Source organism: Staurois parvus, unplaced genomic scaffold, assembly GCF_062004578.1.
Source record: "Staurois parvus isolate SC_StPar_1 unplaced genomic scaffold, SC_StPar_1.0 ptg000548l, whole genome shotgun sequence".
In the NCBI taxonomy this organism is placed as follows: Eukaryota; Metazoa; Chordata; class Amphibia; order Anura; family Ranidae; genus Staurois; species Staurois parvus.
The window spans coordinates 193542-211610 of NW_028318344.1; the positions used below are offsets into that span (position 1 = coordinate 193542).

The 18069-nt window shown below is 38.9% G+C and overlaps 1 protein-coding gene across 3 annotated transcripts in view; it reads left to right on the forward strand.

Annotated features, from left to right (window-relative positions):
- RASIP1 (Ras interacting protein 1) overlaps positions 1–17429 on the forward strand; it is a 122958-nt gene extending 105529 nt beyond the window's left edge. For 2 of the 3 annotated variants that reach the window (XM_089690945.1, XM_089690947.1), the window contains exons 10-12: positions 1–173; positions 3666–3813; positions 10681–17429. In XM_089690945.1, the coding sequence (XP_089547071.1) occupies positions 1–173; positions 3666–3813; positions 10681–10880 (521 nt within the window). In that variant the 3' untranslated portion in view covers positions 10881–17429. The remainder of the gene's footprint in view (positions 174–3665; positions 3814–10680) is intronic. The other variant, XM_089690946.1, reaches the window with a different exon arrangement.
- Positions 17430–18069: the final 640 nt, after the last annotated feature.

Here is an 18069-nt window from a genome sequence, read left to right on the forward strand (position 1 = left end):
GTAACGGGGAACCATTCTACCAGTGGTCAAAGGCTGTCCAAATCCGCACAAACCTTGATCTGGTTCTGGACTGGCTCCAAGGAATAGGTCTTGGTGACATTGCAACAGAATTCTTCAGAAAGTTATCAGCAACAGTAAACTTGCTGTGTATACCTAAAACCAGTCTCTTAAAGGTTTGATATGAAGAAAACATTTAATTTGAGCTGAATCTTTTTGTAATGTATGAAACGTTTTACAAAGCATGTACTGCAGTATTGATAAATAGATAAAGTTACTATATGACCTAGAAATACTAACAGATAAGAGAACTAGAAAAGGAAGAACAACCAGGGCAGGAAATCTATTGGGATACGTGTTTTCTGTACATTAAAACTGAACTCTAGGCAAATGTCTAAATACACTGCTAAAATATGGGAGGTACATTACCTGTCAAAGGATTTGTATTTCTGTATTTCCTGTCCTTAACTTTACACTGCTCTGCCAGACAGCACAATCAGGTTTGTAACCTAAATTTTCTCTACTGCAGTTAAGCAGTACAGCCTGATCACCTTTTTGCCTCCGCCTCTCCAATGATTGGACATTTAAGGAGCAGCGGTAGACTGATGGGCTCATCCCTTAGCTCACACTGCTATCCCCCACAGTACACCTAATAGTTCTAGAATTTCCTCCCCTAATCTATGTTCTACTAAACAAGAATTTGATATTAAAACAAAATGTTTTTTAGTAAACACATAACTGCATTCATTGGTGTTTTATATCTGCCTGGAATTCAGATTTAAATGTCTAAATAATGTAACTAAGATACACATTTTTCCAGTGCTGTAGAGAAGTTGTCTCCAAACTGTGGCCCATGGACCAGATGCGGCCCTTTGCTTTTTATGCAGCCCTTGGACCATTATTACCCCCACTACCAGCAACAGTTGGGCTTAGTTCCTGAGACTGACAATATGGCACTATTTCTCCCACTGATACTATTAAAGGGGCACTATTCCTCCCACTGACATCTACGATGGGGAACTTTCCCTCCTTCTGACACCAAAGATGGGACACTATTTCTCCCACTGACACCAATGATGGGGCACTATTCCTCCCCCTAATACAGTGGTAGGCAACCTTTGAGAGGTGGAGATCCACCTAACAAACATGAAAGAGATCAAGGATCACTGGGTTTCAGTGCCATTTAAAAAAAAAAAAATTAGCGAGGCCTAACTAAATAGCAAGGAAAATGTAGAAAAACATAATAAAACAAATACCACCGTAAAAATACAAACTTAGCCTACCTTAAAAATGGACAGTGTCAGTCAGTAGGGCAGTGGACGGTGTCAGTAGGGCAGCGGTTGTTGTCAGTCAGTAGAGCAGTGGATGGTGTCAGTAGAGCAATGGATGGGATCAGTCAGCAGGGAAGAGGTTGGTATCAGTCAGTAGCACAGTGGATGGTGTCAGTATGGCAGAGGTTGGTGTCAGTAGTTTTTATTTTTACATTTTTTATTTTTTAATATTTTTCACAATTTTTTTAGGAGCCCTGTTGAAAGGGGAGCACTTGGAGGAAGGGATAGGCATCAGAAAAAAGGAGGAACAAGGATGGGAGGGGCAGTGGGGGAAGCGTTTACTGGAACCAATCCCCTGGATGTTCCTGCTGCAGCAGCTGTACGCTGGTGGGAGGATAAGGAGGAGATGCTACCTTTCATCTGCTCCAGGAGGACAATAAAGGGGATCGTCGGAAGGCAGGTATTTTAAAAATCTGAACTCCCAGCAAGTGGCTGGGGATTGGGATTTTTCTGCCCACCAGCTACCCTGGTGCCCTATGGTGGCTGCCAGGGGAAATCCAAATCCCCAGCCACTTGCTGGTAATTCAGATTTTTAAAATATCTGTCCTGTCCAATACCTGTGGGGGGGGGGGGGGAGACTATGTCAGCCTAAGTCCTCATGCACACTGGACGTTTTTACAGTTGCTGTTTTTGGCTTTTGCCATTTTTTTCTGCAGCCAGTATACTGCCCAGCATGTTATCCTATGTGTCCATGTACACATAATCTTTAATCACTGTTTTTTGGCTGGCAAAAAAACCCAGAACTAGTGGGTTTCTAGAGTTTTTTATCTGTAAAAATGCTCTAATGCTAAAAGACATAATAAAACGCTGCAAACCTGTGGTTTTGGACTTTTTTTGAGCAAACATTTTTTTTTTGTGTACAAAAAAAAAGCTAAAAAAAGCAGCTAAACGCTAATGCAAAAACACTGCAAAATGCTGAAAAACTCAACGTTTTTAAGATGACTTGACTGAGGGACATGCAGAATATCGAGGCTAATACTTACCACCTAAACCTTAAAACAACCACCCCTTCAACCTCTCCCACCTAAATAACCACGCGACTCTCCTGTTGGTGTACAACTGGCCATAGCAGCCCATTTATTTAACATAACTTGTACATAACATTCTACAGTACAATCAAATAATAACTGCCAGTAATGATCCCAACCGGGTCCAAGGTCTTCAAAGGCACTGTTACTGACAATATGGAGATTGTCTATGCCAACTTTAGTATGTCAATAACTCGGCTGTATCTGACACCCAATGGAAGGGCTCCCAGCCCCTACTACACCACCTTGGAGACATACTGCAGTTACGTAGTCCCAGATACAGCCAATGAACTCCCACTTTACCAACATGACCTTATAATTGGGAAGGAACACCCATACCTACGATGAGCCCAACCCATAATCCACCAAATTATCACTCCAGCACCACCTTCAAAGACCCAGTGACCCCTGCCGGCTGCCATGACAAAAACAGAAAACCAGACATACACCACAGGACACCAAAGAAAATAAAATAAAATAAAGGAACCCACACAAAACAAACCACAAGACAAACACAAAAGGACAAACCAATAACCAAAGCAAACAAAACAGCAAAACAAAACAACAAATAGCTCCAGGGAGGGAGGGTGGGAGAAACCACACTCGTGCTGGCACAAGCTCAGACTGTCCCAACCCCTCTCCTCATCCTGGCAAGACCACCCTCAAGCTCGCTTACTCCAATCAGGTGAGTAACCACCTCCACCTCCTGCATATACTCCCACCCCAATCCATTCTCCACCTCGTCTGCAAGCCCCAGTCATGCTGGCCCTCCCTTTTAGCTTTGCCCAGTCCAGGCCCTGACTTTACATAGTTAACGCTACCAGCGTTATTAAAACGCCCAGTGTGTATGGAGCCTAAAAATGCTAGTTGCCAGTCTGGCTTCAGTACTGCTGAATTACAGATCAGGAACAAACATGCAGCAAATGAAAGAATTCCTTATCCATGTAATCATTGTATGTCAGCGACTCCGTAAGAATTGAAGTGAAAGCATCAGCATGACAGCCAGGAAACTAGTGTGTTGGGAAAATGTCAGAAATAGCAGGCTTTACATATTTCTCTGATGACAGGTTTGCTTTAATACCTAGATCTTTGTATGAGATACCAGGCCGCTTGAGCTTTAGTCCACATTTGTTTGGGCAGTGTGCTCATAGTAAGTGACAGATATGAGTGGAATTAAAGGAACATTGCTTTATATAACATCATGCCAGTAAAAGAATGTTTTCCTCCAGTGTACAGTATGCTAAGGCACCTCTGTGATCTCTGCATATAAAAACATTAATCAATAAAGGTTTGTGCTTTTCTAATACAGCTTTCCTGGAGCACTCTGAGGAATGATTATCCTGCACTAAGCGCTGCTCAGCTGAACCACTTGTTGAGAAACTATCATCTAGGAGTGGGACGGTCACATCCAGCTGCTTGGGACCCCCCTGAAGAGGAAAAGGATGAGATCACAAACAGTGAGTTCAATAAGTGCAGTCTGACCTTGTACTTTGCCCTTCTCTCTTTGATTCCGCTTCCTTGTGACTTCTGTGGATGTGGAGTTAAGAAATATTATTGCAATGCTCATCTGCTAGCTGAAGAAAAAAATGGAAACAGAACTGGCAAGGTTTTCACAGTTTTAGTTGGAGAAAAGAGGTTAACTTTTTAAAGGCAATCACATTTGTTCAGAAAGGAAAGCAGGCTAACTTAGACCAACCATTAAAGTGCTACTAAACCCACAACAGTAAAATCAGTCTGTATATGCAGTAAAGCATGCTTGTTATACTCACTGTGGAATCAAAGGGGTTAATCCTCTGCATTGTGTAAACAGGCCGTTTGATCTCTTCTTCTCTGCTCCTTCTCTTGTTCAAATGTCCACGTTTTTATCTCCTGATAAGACAGACTAAACCGTAACCATTCTGCACATGCTCAGTTTAGTGTGTATTGCTAGAGAGGTTTTTTTTTTCTTGGGAGAGTGCATGTGATCAGCACAGGGCCAATCAGCTCTGTCCAGACAGAGGTCAGGGGTTTTGCATCCTCCTAGAGCAGAAGATAGCCTCATAGAACAGTCAGAGCAAAATGAAAACTCCTCTTACAAGCTTTAACCAGTGCTCTGCTAATCACTGATAGAAGTCAAAAGACTGCTCTAACTGCTGATGAGAAAAGATATTTAGCAGTTTATATTTACTAAAATAATTGCACTTCCATGTTCTATGTACTGTGGGAGACCAGATATAGTGAATGCAGGGTCCTGGGTTTAGTAAAATTTTTCTGATCCACGCCATTCGTCATCATACTAGATAAGATCTGGGCAGTGGAATATTTAAAGTGAACCTTCAAAGTGACAGGTAAAGTTACCAAACCACTTTTTCAGTTCAATAACAGATAGCAGGGAGCCCCAAATTCTCTATCATGCAGATATCAGTTTTCATCCCTTCTCATGCCTCACTGTTGACTTCACTGTGATCATCATCACTGACCAATAATTAAAGTGAAGGCGGCAAGATGAGTAAGGCCAAAGTAACGACTTCTTAGCTGAAGTCAGTATTTGCATAACAGAATGTTGTGGGTTTCGTGGACATGTCTGGCCACTGAACTGAAGCTCCAGTTAGTCATTTTACTTTTACAGATGTTGCATTATATGTTGAATTTAGGTTAATTAAATGCATTTTAATCATCAGTATATTACTGATGATGTGCATCTTATGCCACTAGGCAGAAATAAACATAAAAAAGTAAAGTATACAAAATGAAAACCCTTGATATAAAGTATACTGCCACAAAAATGCATTATCTTGGATATAAGGGTAGTTAGTTTATATGGTAAACAATGAACATTAGTGACAGACGGCACACCGGAAAACTGTACATATGTGAATCACAATTTAAATTTGTGTTTTGAGATGCATGCAAATCCATCCTGGGCAAACCCAGGAGCTCCTACAACTCCTGAAATACATGATGTTTCCAGCAGGATGTCAGAGAAGAACATCTTGCATAAGGTCACAAACCATCTGTCCTGGGACTTTAGGAAATGGTGCAAGTCTGGAAACAAATCACATTAGCACGGCCATTGCATTTCCATACAGTCTATACTATGCGAGTATTGTTTCAGCAGATGTGTGATAGTCTTTTAAAGGGTTAGTCCACCTTTACCAAGAACTGCCTATGCAGATAAGGGGCGGTGTAGATAAAACAAACTATACAGCTGTGACCAAAGTTGAATATTGCCCTTGTTATAGCTGTAGGCCATTTACTTACCTCATGAAGCCTGACTGGAAAACTCCTAGGACACGGCAAAGAGACATCTAGTTGTTACTGTTCACCCCCACCATTACAGGAGTGAGTTCTCAAATGTTAATGTCGGCATCGCTGCCTCTGGGCAGAGAATGCACGTGTGAGGCATTTTGATTTGGAGGAAGAGCTCAATTCTGTGATGCTGAAGGTAAAAGGTAACAGCTAGGCCTCTCTTAGCAATGTATTAGGAGTTTTACAGTCAGGCTTCATGAGGTACATACACAGTCTACATTTATAGCAAGAGCATTATTCAACTTTGGACAAAGCAATGCAGCTTTTTGTTTTCTTCCTTAGCTGCATAGGTCGTTTTTTTGGTAAATGTGAACTATGCCTTTAACCACTTACCGTCCGAACGCTGTATATAAACAGCCAGAAGGTGGCAGTGTAGGGGCGGGTTGCCGATCATACACGCCATTTTGGATTGTGCGCGCTCCCTGGGACACAGCGGTACACCGATCGCTGTACGGGACCTCTGTGTGAGGTCCCGATCATGTGATCACTGATTGGCCAATCGATGATCACATGAATAGGTGTAAGCAAGATGTCACTTCTGACATCATTGCTTACTATGTGTGAAATATGTGAATGATCACAGAGATCACATGGTGTAAGGCTATTCACAACAGCCTTGTACCATGTGACAAGCTGTGACCAATCACAGCTCACACAGTATTTCTCAATGGCTGCAAGAATTCAGCCAGAGAGAAGGAGAAATGATTTCTTTTACAGCCTTTATGTGTGTAAAAGCAATCAGTGTAAAAAAAAAAAAATCTTCATCACCCCCTCACAAGTAGTACAGTGTCACCATGGTAACACTGTACTGCTAGGGTGACAGTATGTTAACCACTTCACCTCCAGAGGATTTACCCCCCTTAATGACAGGCTTCTTTTTGCTACTCGGCGCTGCACTAATTCAACTGATAATTGCGCGGTCATGTAATGCTGCACCCAAACAAAATTTATGTCCTTTTTTTCACACAAATAGAGCTTTCTTTCGGTGGTATTTGATCACCTGTGCGCTTTTTATTTTTCACGCTATAAACAAAAAAATGCCCAACATTTTGAAGAAAAACAATATTTTTTACTTTCAGCTATAAAAAATATATAGTAAACTCAAAGTTGGTTAACAATTTAGGTATTCTGCTACATGTTTTGGTAAAAAAAATCCCAATAAGTGTATATTGATTGCTTTGTGTGAAAGTTATAGCGTCTACAAACTATGGTATAGATACTGCAATTTACATCATTTTTTTGCTATACATCGCTGTGCTAGTTTAACGGACAATTGCGCGGTCATGCAATATGGTACATAAATGAAATTTACATCCTTTTTTTCTCTCACAAGTTGAGCTTTCTTTCGGTGGTATTTGATCGCCTGTGCAGTTTTTATTTTTTGCGCTATAAAAAAAGAAGGCTGACAATTTTGAAGAAAAAAAACAATATTTTGGACTTTTTGCTATAAAACATGTCCAGTAAAAAAAATTTAAAAATCAAATTTAGTCATACATTTCTGCCAAAATGCATTCTGCGACATGTCTTTGCTACAAAAAACCCAATACGTGTAAATTAATTGGTTTACGTAAAAGTTATAGCGTTTACAAATGGCAGGAAAGATACTGACATTCTGACATTGGGGGGTACTGACTTGGGGTCACTGACATCCCCAGTGACACCAATACAGTGATCAGCGCAAAAAAAAAAAAACACTGACACTGTACTAATGGCACTGGGGAGGAAGGGGTTAAGTTTATTATTCAGGGAAGGGTTATCTGTGTGAGGGGAGTGTTTTACTAGGGGACGGGGCTGTGTACTGCAGGGAACACCGCTGATCGGGAGAGAGAAACTCTTCTGTCCCGATCAGCGTGTCCTGGAGCTGTCAGGGAACTGACAGAAAGCACAGCTACTGCAGCTGTGCTCTCTGTCAGCGATTGCCGCCGATCGCCGGGACATAGCCGGTAACGACCGGCTGTGACCCGGCGACTGACATCCACGGCTGTGATCGGCGGGACAGGTAGGGCGGCGGTGCGCCTCGCGTGCGCCCCCTACCTGTTTTCAAAACACACGTTTTAAAACGTGCTTTTGCCCAGCTGTGCCGCCCTGCCGCCGTATTTCTACAGTGGCTGGGTGGCATGCGGTTAAAAAAATAAAAACATAAATAATAATATAAAAATGTAAAAAAAAGTTTTAAAAATTATAATTTTTGGTTATAAACGAATTTGGGTAATTTTTTTTTACTAAAAAGATTTTGGCCAAGATTTATGAAGAAAGATTATTTATTTGCAAAATGTTATAAAAAAACACTTTTTTTCATACTTTGTGGACTTTTTATTTATATAGCAAAAAAAAATCCCAGTGGTGAATAAATACCACCAAAATAAAGTTTTATCTGTCTCAAAAAATGCTATAAAATTCATATGGGTACAGTGTTGCAAGACCGTGCAATTGTCATTCAAAGTGTGACAGCACTGAAAGCTGAAAATTGGCCTGGACAGGAAGGGGGTAAAATTGTCTGGACATGAAGTGGTTAATGGGAGTGTATAGTGGTTTAGTATATACAGTATTTATGTCCCCTTCCCTACTACTATGACTGTGTTGTGGTCTTTGGTGTACATCCTACATCTTCTGTGCCTGAAATGTGTACCAGAGCTGCATGAACCGCTCAACATATTATCAGGGTCTGCCATAGGAGGCAGCAGTTGGGATTTTTAGACCCACACACACCTCCCAGGGCAATAACCATATGTCATTGGAGTGCCAGAGGAAACCCATGCAAGCACATGTAGATTGTGTCCTGGCTGGGATTCAAACCAAAGATCCCACTGCTGCCGACACTCAGTGATCGTCGGGGAAAGCTGACGGGAGAGACCTGTGTGTAAACAACACAGGTCTCTCTCCTGTCAGCAAGGATATGCAGCTTTGTATTTCTCTGCACAGCCGAGAAATACAAAGCAGCATGTCTTTGTTGTAAAACAGCACACGGCACATAATGTGAAACACACAGCACACAGTTAATCCTTTGATCGCCCCAGATGTTTACCACTTCCTGCTCAGTGTCATTAGTACAGTGTCAGTGCTTTTTATTATCACTGATCACTGTATTAGTGTCACTGGGGATGTCAGTGGCAGTTAGTCAGTTCCTCCCCAGTGTCAGAGTGCCCTTCACAGTCTTGCTATAGGTTGCTGATCGCCACCATTACTAATATAAAAGAATAAAAATTTCAGTATACTGTATATACCACCATTTGTAGATGCTATACCTTTCATGTAAACCAATCAATTTACATGTATTAGGATTTTCTGTTAGCAAAGACGTAGCAGAATACATTTTGGCCTAAATTTATGACGAAATTTGATTTTTAAAATTTTTTTATTTGATATGTTTTTAGCAAAGAAGTCAAAAATATTGTTTGTTTTTTTTTTCAAAATTGACGGTCTTTTTTGTATATCGCAAAAAATAAGAACCGCACAGGCGGTCAAATACCACCGAAAGAAATCTCTTTTTGTGGGAAAAAAAGAACATACATTTCACTCACATTTTTCAACATTGTTTCTAGAATTTGATCCCATTTAATGTCATGGAGTATGGAGCACAGCTTACTAAAGTTTAGTAAAGCTCTTTTAAAATGGAATGTTCTTGTACTACCCTTGTGTCTCCTTTTCTTATGATTTATAGTGAATGTAATTACCCGGTTATTGCCATTTACCTTACTTCCACATCTGTAATAAGATCTGTTATGTGTAATTAGTAGATCAAGTAGAGCATTATTTCTAGTTGGGGCATCCACCAATTGACACATGAAATCGTCCTGCAGGATGTTTAAGAAAGGACAAGACTTATACGAGTGAGCAGTTCCATCTGCCCAGTCAACATCCAAATAAAATCTCCCATGATAATAACATTGCCCTGCTTCACTGCCATTTCTAACTGTGTGAGGAGATCGGTCTCCTCTTTATTTTTCATCTATTATTAACTTCCAATATGTTTCTTCCCTTTGAAGCTCCAGCCACAATAATTCCACTTCCTTCCTTGCCCTATTAGTTATGTCATCCCTCATATTCACTAGCAAATCATTCTTGACATAAAGGCACACTCCTCCCCCTCTTCTACTTTCCATGTCCCTCCAATACTGGGAGTACTCCTGGACAGTCGCAAGCCAGTCATTTGAGCTGTCAAATCAAGTTTCCGATACTCCCATAAAAGTTGAAATCCTCCTCATGTATCAGCAGTTCCAGTTCCTCCATTTTATTAACTAAACGTCTAGCATTTGTGAACATACCAGCTGCTTCCTTAGATTCAGTATCTGGGTTTGAAAGGAAACAATTTGCTCAAGTTATGCACAGCAGTATTCACCCTCGAAAGGCTGTTCAAGGAACATTTACATGGCACAGGATGTGCTATGAGGTGCATCACTATTACTGCTGGACATGTTACCCACTAATGTAATTTTAATAATCCAGGAAAGATTAGAAATTATATTTTATACAAATTATTGTATCTCCCTTCCTAACTTTAAAGTGGTTCTAAAACCTAAACAATTCCTCACTTGATCCAGTGTTGTGTCCATCTGCAGCGAGTGTCTCCTCACTTCCCAGGCTCACAGACTTTGTTGCGGCAGCGGAAGCCATTGGCTCCTGATGCTGTCAGTCAAATTCTGTGATGAAGGAGCAGGGGGTGGGGCCAAGTTTCAATGTCTGTGTCTATGGACACAGGCAGCATGGCTTGGGCTTGAGACCACAGGTGTGCCATGATAGGAAGTGGCTTCTTAGAGTGGCACATCAAGAAGTGGAGGAGCTAGGAGTGTCGAAGGGGACCCGAGAAGAGGCTGCTCTGTGAAATTCCATTTCAGGTAAGTTTAAACCTGTTTGTTTTTTTTTTTCTATTTAGTTTACAATCACTTTAATTTATTCTAAGCACTAGTTGTTTCCCTAACTGTTTGGGATCTCCTGCTTACTGTCACATTTCCCTTCAAAACATTACAATGAATCTACTGTAGCTTTGCTATCTATTTTAAAAACTTTTCCTGACTCCATTCCTTGTTTGTTCGCAGCAGATATCTTTGAGAGCTTCACAGATCATCCTCCACTTATCCTGCCCTGTGACAACTTCCGCATGCAGCTCTCACAGCCATTAACCAGTGATGCCTTCCACAAGCAGCTATGTCATCTCCGATATTTTGTGTGGGACCTGGAGCAGAAATCCTTGCCAGCTAACCAGAGGGCCCTGTACAGGGTGGACACCAGTCAGTAGAATATCACTATGACTGAAAATGAAGTCAAACGGACAATGTAGAGCCTAATGTATTGCTTGAACTGTGTTTGCTTGTGCCACAGAAAATACATTTTTTAGGCTGTCCAGGGATAAGTGTTAAAAAGGTATAAGACTCAATTTCTGAACTTGAAAAGGTGAACCTAAAAGGGAAACTCAGATATCAATATTTCTTTATATTTAACCAAATTATTAAATGCACAAAAATTATATTCATTTTTCAAGTCATTCCACATCTAAGACATCAGCAAATGTATTCATGGCACGCACAACATTCAGTAGATATTGCCAATGGCCATTATTACAGATCCACCAGATTATGACAGATTTCTATAGCAAAACATTTGATGTATAATGTAATCAGTTACAAAACACTGCAGGCTCCACATCATAGCCTGAATTTTATTAATGAAAGTGTAAAATGCAAGTGCGGTGTGGAGTAAACACTGCAGTGTCCAGCAGATAAAGATATCCACTCTCCGTTTTAAATCGGCCCCTTAGTGTGGCCTTACATATTTAGATGACCCATATAGTCTGCTTCCATCTTCTTCCAGATGTTCCTGATACATGGTGGTCTAGAATATAAATAATGAATACTTAATTTCCTTTTTTTCCACTGATAAGAGAGCAATCACAAAGATTTTGGAATATGTCTTTGTGCAAGTTTTTCTAATGGTCTGATTATTATCATATGCATCGTCTGAAATGTTTACACTGTTTGATTTTCTCAGATGTATGACCACCCTACATAATTGCAAAATAAATACACAGCACTCTTATTGGCTTATTAAATACAGCAACAAAGCCAGTGACCCATATATACCAATCAAGTGTCAGTTTATTTCATTCAGCTCAGTGAACAATAAAATCAGATTGTTTGCTATGGATTACTGTGGTTGGCACATTCAAGTAAATTTGTCATGAAAAAAAATATTGTAAATGCTACCGCCGACCTCCTGAAAGTGCTATTTCTGTACTTTCTGAGCCTCTTTTTCAGAAAAGAGTATGCAGATCTGGTAAGTCAGAGAAAATTAGCAGTCCTGATCTGCATACCTGTTTTGGGTCAGAAACTCAGAAGGTGTTGAAACTAGAGGGCCACCACAAAAGCCAGGAAATTGTCATGGATAATTAAGTTAATAATGGCAACCCCAGTATCACATAAAAAAATTTAACGACTCTATTCAATACATTATCGCTAATAAAAGCTGAAACACTCCAACTTGCCAGTGTTGGCATTCCCAAAGTTCTTGCAGACTCCAATTTTTATATCCCATATTGGTTTAGCAGAAATGCTTCCTCTGAGGTTTGTGTTTTGCAAACTGTAAGTGATGGCCTAAAACAAGCCCATCATATGAGAAACATGGAGGCTGCCATTGCTGACCTCCAACTGAAAAATTTAACTGTCTGACTTTAGCTTTAAGATTTTGATTCTTTGACCCAGAGCAAGTATATGGATAAGAACTTCTGACTTCCCTGTGACTTTTCTGCTCTGAAAGCTTGTTGTGGGTCAATCACCATTAAAGATGAGGTCTCACCTTGAAGATCTAGTCCCCTAGGGTACAGTGTATGTGGCACTTTGTACCATCTTTGTTCATGCTGCAAAAAGCAGAGATCCAGTAATTGACTGCGCACCCCTCCTCCCCCCAAAGATTATTGACCATACTGTATCAAGAGGATGAATAAGTAATCAGGCATGAATGGCAGTGCATTGACAAGCAGTAACACCCACAAATAAGGAATATTTATAGGGGGAACAGAGATGAAGCAATTGACTAACGAAATATAAGATTTTTTGTAAGAAAATGATTGCAGTTCTTACAAAAAAGGAATACAAAGGTAAAATAAAATAAACACTATTTTATTTTTAAAAGATCATAATAGTTCTTCTATGAAGGCAGAAGGTCAGCATAACAGACAGCAAGCTAGCATTTTCAGAAGGACCTCAGAAATGACAGCACCTGTATTACTCTCATGACAGGCTTACGCAAAGTTCATCTGGCTATCCACAGAATGTACTGAAGCTGAACTTCAGTTATGGTTTTTATTACATAGTTACATTGGTCCAAATGGTAGCATATAAGTATTCATTTTCCATACCAGTGGGATCCCTGTGGAAGCCGACAATCGCTGTAGTAGTTGCTGCTACTTCAGTGATCGCCACTGTCTTCCGGGTCCGGTGCTAAGTGTCTGCCCTGCTGCATTGCAACCATTAGAATTCACTCATTCAACAGGATACCATTCATTTTTATCAATGAATACAAAGCCCTCTTTGATTGGATGAAATGGCAATCATGATGTCACTGCCTTTCCACTCCTTTCCACCTTGTCCAATTTTTCATTGAGAAAAATGGAAGGCGTTCTGTGAATGGTCCCAGTCCCGATAGATCTCTTGTGGTTACTATGCAATAGGGCAACAACTTTGCATGGGACAAGGAAAATAGTGGCAATCACTGTAGTAGAATACTATAGTGATTATCCTCTTACACAGTGGTCCAGCAGGTATGGCATATGCATACTTACATTGGTCCAAGCTCATAAAATTCATACTTGGAGTTCAGCTTTAAGATTGGGGAAATCTACATACCAGCAGATAGAAAGGTATTAGTAATAAAAACTGTTTTTATCACATTGTAATCTTCACCGAATAGGACCAGAGAAATTCTCCCACTGCCTCACTAAATACGCCTTGTGGTTAGGGAGCTCTTGATTCTGATCCAGTAGCACTGAATTTAAAAAGGGACTCATACCCATATAACAGGCACTTTCTATGTAAGGTGTTGTCAGTGTCAGGTTTGCTGGTAAGCCCAAATAGTGGCTATTGGGACACATTCTATCGACAATGATGTGTACATTTTCATCATTCAGTTCCATTACTCAAAGTGAACAGAGAAAAGTTCAAATGTATCACCCACAGGAAAAGTATCTGTGTTCCACAATGATTGTTGTAATAAATGAATACATTTCTAAAGCCTGGTCTATTGTCAGCTATGCTGTACCCCTTCATTAATTTATATGTCTATTTTACTTGCAGTATATTGTTGAACTCACTAACATTTGCCTTCCATTAAAAGCTCCAAAAGATAGGACATAAAGGACTGCTTTAATTTTACATAAATATTTCAGTGTGTTTTTTTTTAATATATTTATTTACAGGTATATGTGTTCTTTTTTTTACACCTTGTGAAAATAGAATCTACATTCGATGTAATATGTTCATGGGTTGGTACCAAGTCTAGTTTAACAAAATACAGCCTAAATCTACAGTATAATACTAGGCAGTAGTTGAACCTAAGTGTATGTAAGGCACATCAGGGTCAATGTGGTTTAATGCATAAGCCTAAATTTCCTAAAGCTGGCCATATGTGGAGTAAACTTTGACTGGTTCTGAATAATCGGCTAAGCTGTGCTTGGCCCTTTCAGCAGCCTACCACTCAACATCCTTCAATCCAAAAATCAAAAGCCCCGTGGAAAATTATTAGCTGAGCAGCAGCTGCATTCAGTCAGATACAGGTATGTTTGGGTATTCTGACAGTTGTGGATAAAATAGCCAGTATATTCCTCCACCTAAGCTGTCTAGCTTGGATAGGATATTGATGTTTAGCTTATTTAACCCCTGGGGCTGATTAAAAGACATTGTGCATGGCAAGCTGTAGGCTGCTTTGACTTACACATCCCAGAACCTATTTTGTTTTAATGATAAATTGCTCAATTCAAGAAGCTATAACAAATGTTATCCCTCATAATGACCATCATTTTCAGAAAAGGTAGCCAATGAGAGTTGCAATTTACAGTCACATGTCTAAAAAATCATTATGTAACAAAAACAAGTGTTATAGTGCTAGTAGTAGTTACTCACAATTAACCTGTTCTGTAGTGTTGAAGACTTTTGTCCCTCATCCAAGTGGCATCCTTGGTTCTAATGAATGTCAAGAACGTACTCTAGTATTTATATTCACACAGGAAACAGTCATTTTCATCTCATCACCATGAAGTGAGTCTGTTGAGATATTGATTGTACAAGAATATGTTGGGAGGTGTGATACTCATACTGTATCTGCCTTGACACAGTATATTGGGGCTGATTTACTAAAGGCAAAGCCTGTTCAGTTTGCAAGGGAAGATGTCTTCTCCATTGGAATTTTCTCCAGAGCTTGGTGAATGAGGTGAAACTGCTCACTTCCATCATCCCTGTTTTGTGCAAGCAAAATTGATGTTTATTTGCCTTGCACATGATTGTATATTTTTTGCAAAGTGAAATTTCACCACTTTCACTAAGCTATGGGAACAATTTCCGTACAAAGTGGAATTAAGACGACTAAGTTACCTATATGGCTACCAATACTGGGATATGTTTCTGCATCTCATTTGACTTTACTAAGATGGATATCAAAACATAACAGAACAAGTCTGTTGAATGTAAGTAACTGCTAACTGCTATACGACCACCTGGATAAATTAGAACATGTGTTGTAGCTTAGTGAATTTGGGCCTCATGTTGCTTAAAGTGTATGCAAACCCAAACAACAAATCTCTTTTATTTGGTATGTTAAATTCTTCATAGCATTGTTATATATGTTTGATGAGCGCACAAAAAAAAAAAACCCTGTTGAGCTATCATGTGTTCTAAGCACACTTTCTATATTATCGCAAAGGAACTATAAAGGACTATGTAGCCCTTTCTTTTATTATAATGAACTAGTCAATTAGTCCCAATGTTGTGGATAAGAAGATGGAGGGAGTGGTTGAGTAGTTTAACAGAAGACAATGGGCAGGGCTGATAAACAGGTAGTTTACTGTGCTTCCAGGGTCATTAAAGATATAAAACATGGACAAGTGTGCATGTATTGCATTTGTGCTTTCTTTTATTTTGTCCTGGCATATAATTTACTGCCTGTTTTTTGAGCAAAGAATGACCATGATATATCGTATTTGAAATGTGCTCACATACTATAGCGAAGCTCACTGCTGCATGTATAGCATTGTTACAGAATCCTTGTGATTATTTTTTTCTGTTGGTAAGGGAACTTACTGTACAACAGCATTTTTTGAATCCGTAACTACTTATGAATTTATCACAAGTTAATTTTCTCATTAACATGCACTGTTTTTTCCCTAATCTCTTCTTTGTAATGTGCATTGCTAGAAAACTAGTTAAGGTACATTTTGGCATCTAAGTGATAAGTAATACTGAATTAATTATAATTTTATTTATACAATTATTTACCATTTTATGTTGCTTGTCCTGATATTTTTCATTTTGTTATATTTTTAAAAATGACTTTGATAGATGTCACAAGATTGTTTCATTCACCAAATTCTCATACCCATTGAGGGCTCCAGTGGCAGGATCTCTGCATCTTTTGCTGCTGAAACCCACAGGGATATAAAAAGTCAGGCTGTTATCTAGACCATCATCACTGATCCTTTAAGAAGATTTTACATATTGCAAAGTGAAAAGAGAAACAAACTAATTGGCTGTTATTTAAAGTATATCTAAAGCCAAAGCATTTTTTTTATTTTGGATAGATAGGGAAGGTTTAAAATCACTGTCAGTGTTTTTTTGTCATCCAAGTCTTATTAGAGATTTCCCTTCACTTCCTGTCCTGTGCACTCAACAGGAAGTGAGAGGATATATCTCCTCTTAGACAGTTGTCATGAAAAGAAGTATTCCACATGACATTGGTGAACAGGTCAAATAGAAATATTGAATCTCCTTACCAGGGACACAAAAAGTGCTAATAAAAATTTGACATTTGAGTTTTAACTCTTCCAGCTACCCAAATTTTGTTGTTAGGTATACTTTATCAATGATACCAATGATGAGTAGTTATCCTTTACATTCATATTAGATTAAAGATTTTAAGTTAGGTCCGATTTTTTTTTAAAAGCCATACCAATGGGAAGACTGTGTTTCTTTTTGTTTGAATGACAGCTTCTTGCAAATAACACTTTTACTTATTAAATCCACATTGTATTCAGCTTCAAATCTAGTTCTTAAAAATTAATCTTAATGCATGAATTTTCATCTATTAGTTTGCAAGGCTGCCCATCACATTGAAGGACCAACTGAGAGGTTTGGTTGGTGGGAGGAGTGTCCCAACCTTGACTTTACAAATAAAGTCAAGAATAGAATAGAATTTCAGCGGCCAATATTTCTGAATATACTCATCATTCTAACATGATATTGTAGCACACAGTTACTGAAAGTAACCTCTGATTGAGTATATTTCCACATACGCTCAGTATGAAGTAATCAGGTTTATTTTCCTTACAAGAAATCCTCCATTAGTGTGAATAAATATATTAGAATGTTTTATAGCTGGATGAAATTATCATAATAAGCATATGCATAGCCACATAACCAGAGGTTAAAAAAAAAATTAGTTTTTTTAAAAAATGTTTAAAGCTTTGTATGATCTATTGACCAAACAAGGTGAATATTTTTGTACAATTTGAAAAAGACATTATAACTGAAAAATGAAAAACAGTTGTTTGAAAGCAATGTGTTGAAATAAAGCAATATAAAGTTGATCTTCATCTGTGTTCATTCATTATTACAGCTTTCTGAAAATAAATAGAATATATTTTATTCTATGTTAAAATATGCAACAGAATCAGTCAAACCAACCATTGCAGATAATAATATTACAAATCTGTAGATTTGTAAGGGAGATTGGCTCCCAGGTATGTAATCCTTGTCCATATTACCCAATCAGATACACCATTTCTATGAAATGCAGTATTGGAAAACCATATTTGCATTGACACAATCCTTTGAAGTTGATTTACTAAAGACAAATAGATTATTCAGTTTGCAAGGAAAGCTGCACTTTGGAAGATAATTTGTCCCAGAGCTTGTTGAGTAAGGCAAAACTCTGCTGACTTCCATCATCCAACTTGTGCATGTAAAAATGCTGTTTTTTTTTTATTTTCCTGGCATATGATTGGGTATTCCTTGAAAAGAAAAATTTCACCATATGTGCCAAGCTCTTGGAAAAATCCCCTTGCAAAGTGGAGCAAAGATGACTGAGCTACTCTTATGGCTACCAATGCTGGGGAATTTTCCTGAAGCTCATTTGAGCTGAGGAGGCTGCTAAGATAAATATCAGAAAAAGCTTCAACATTACAGAAAAACACAGTTTAGGCTTTTTTCTAAACTTATCTTAGTAGT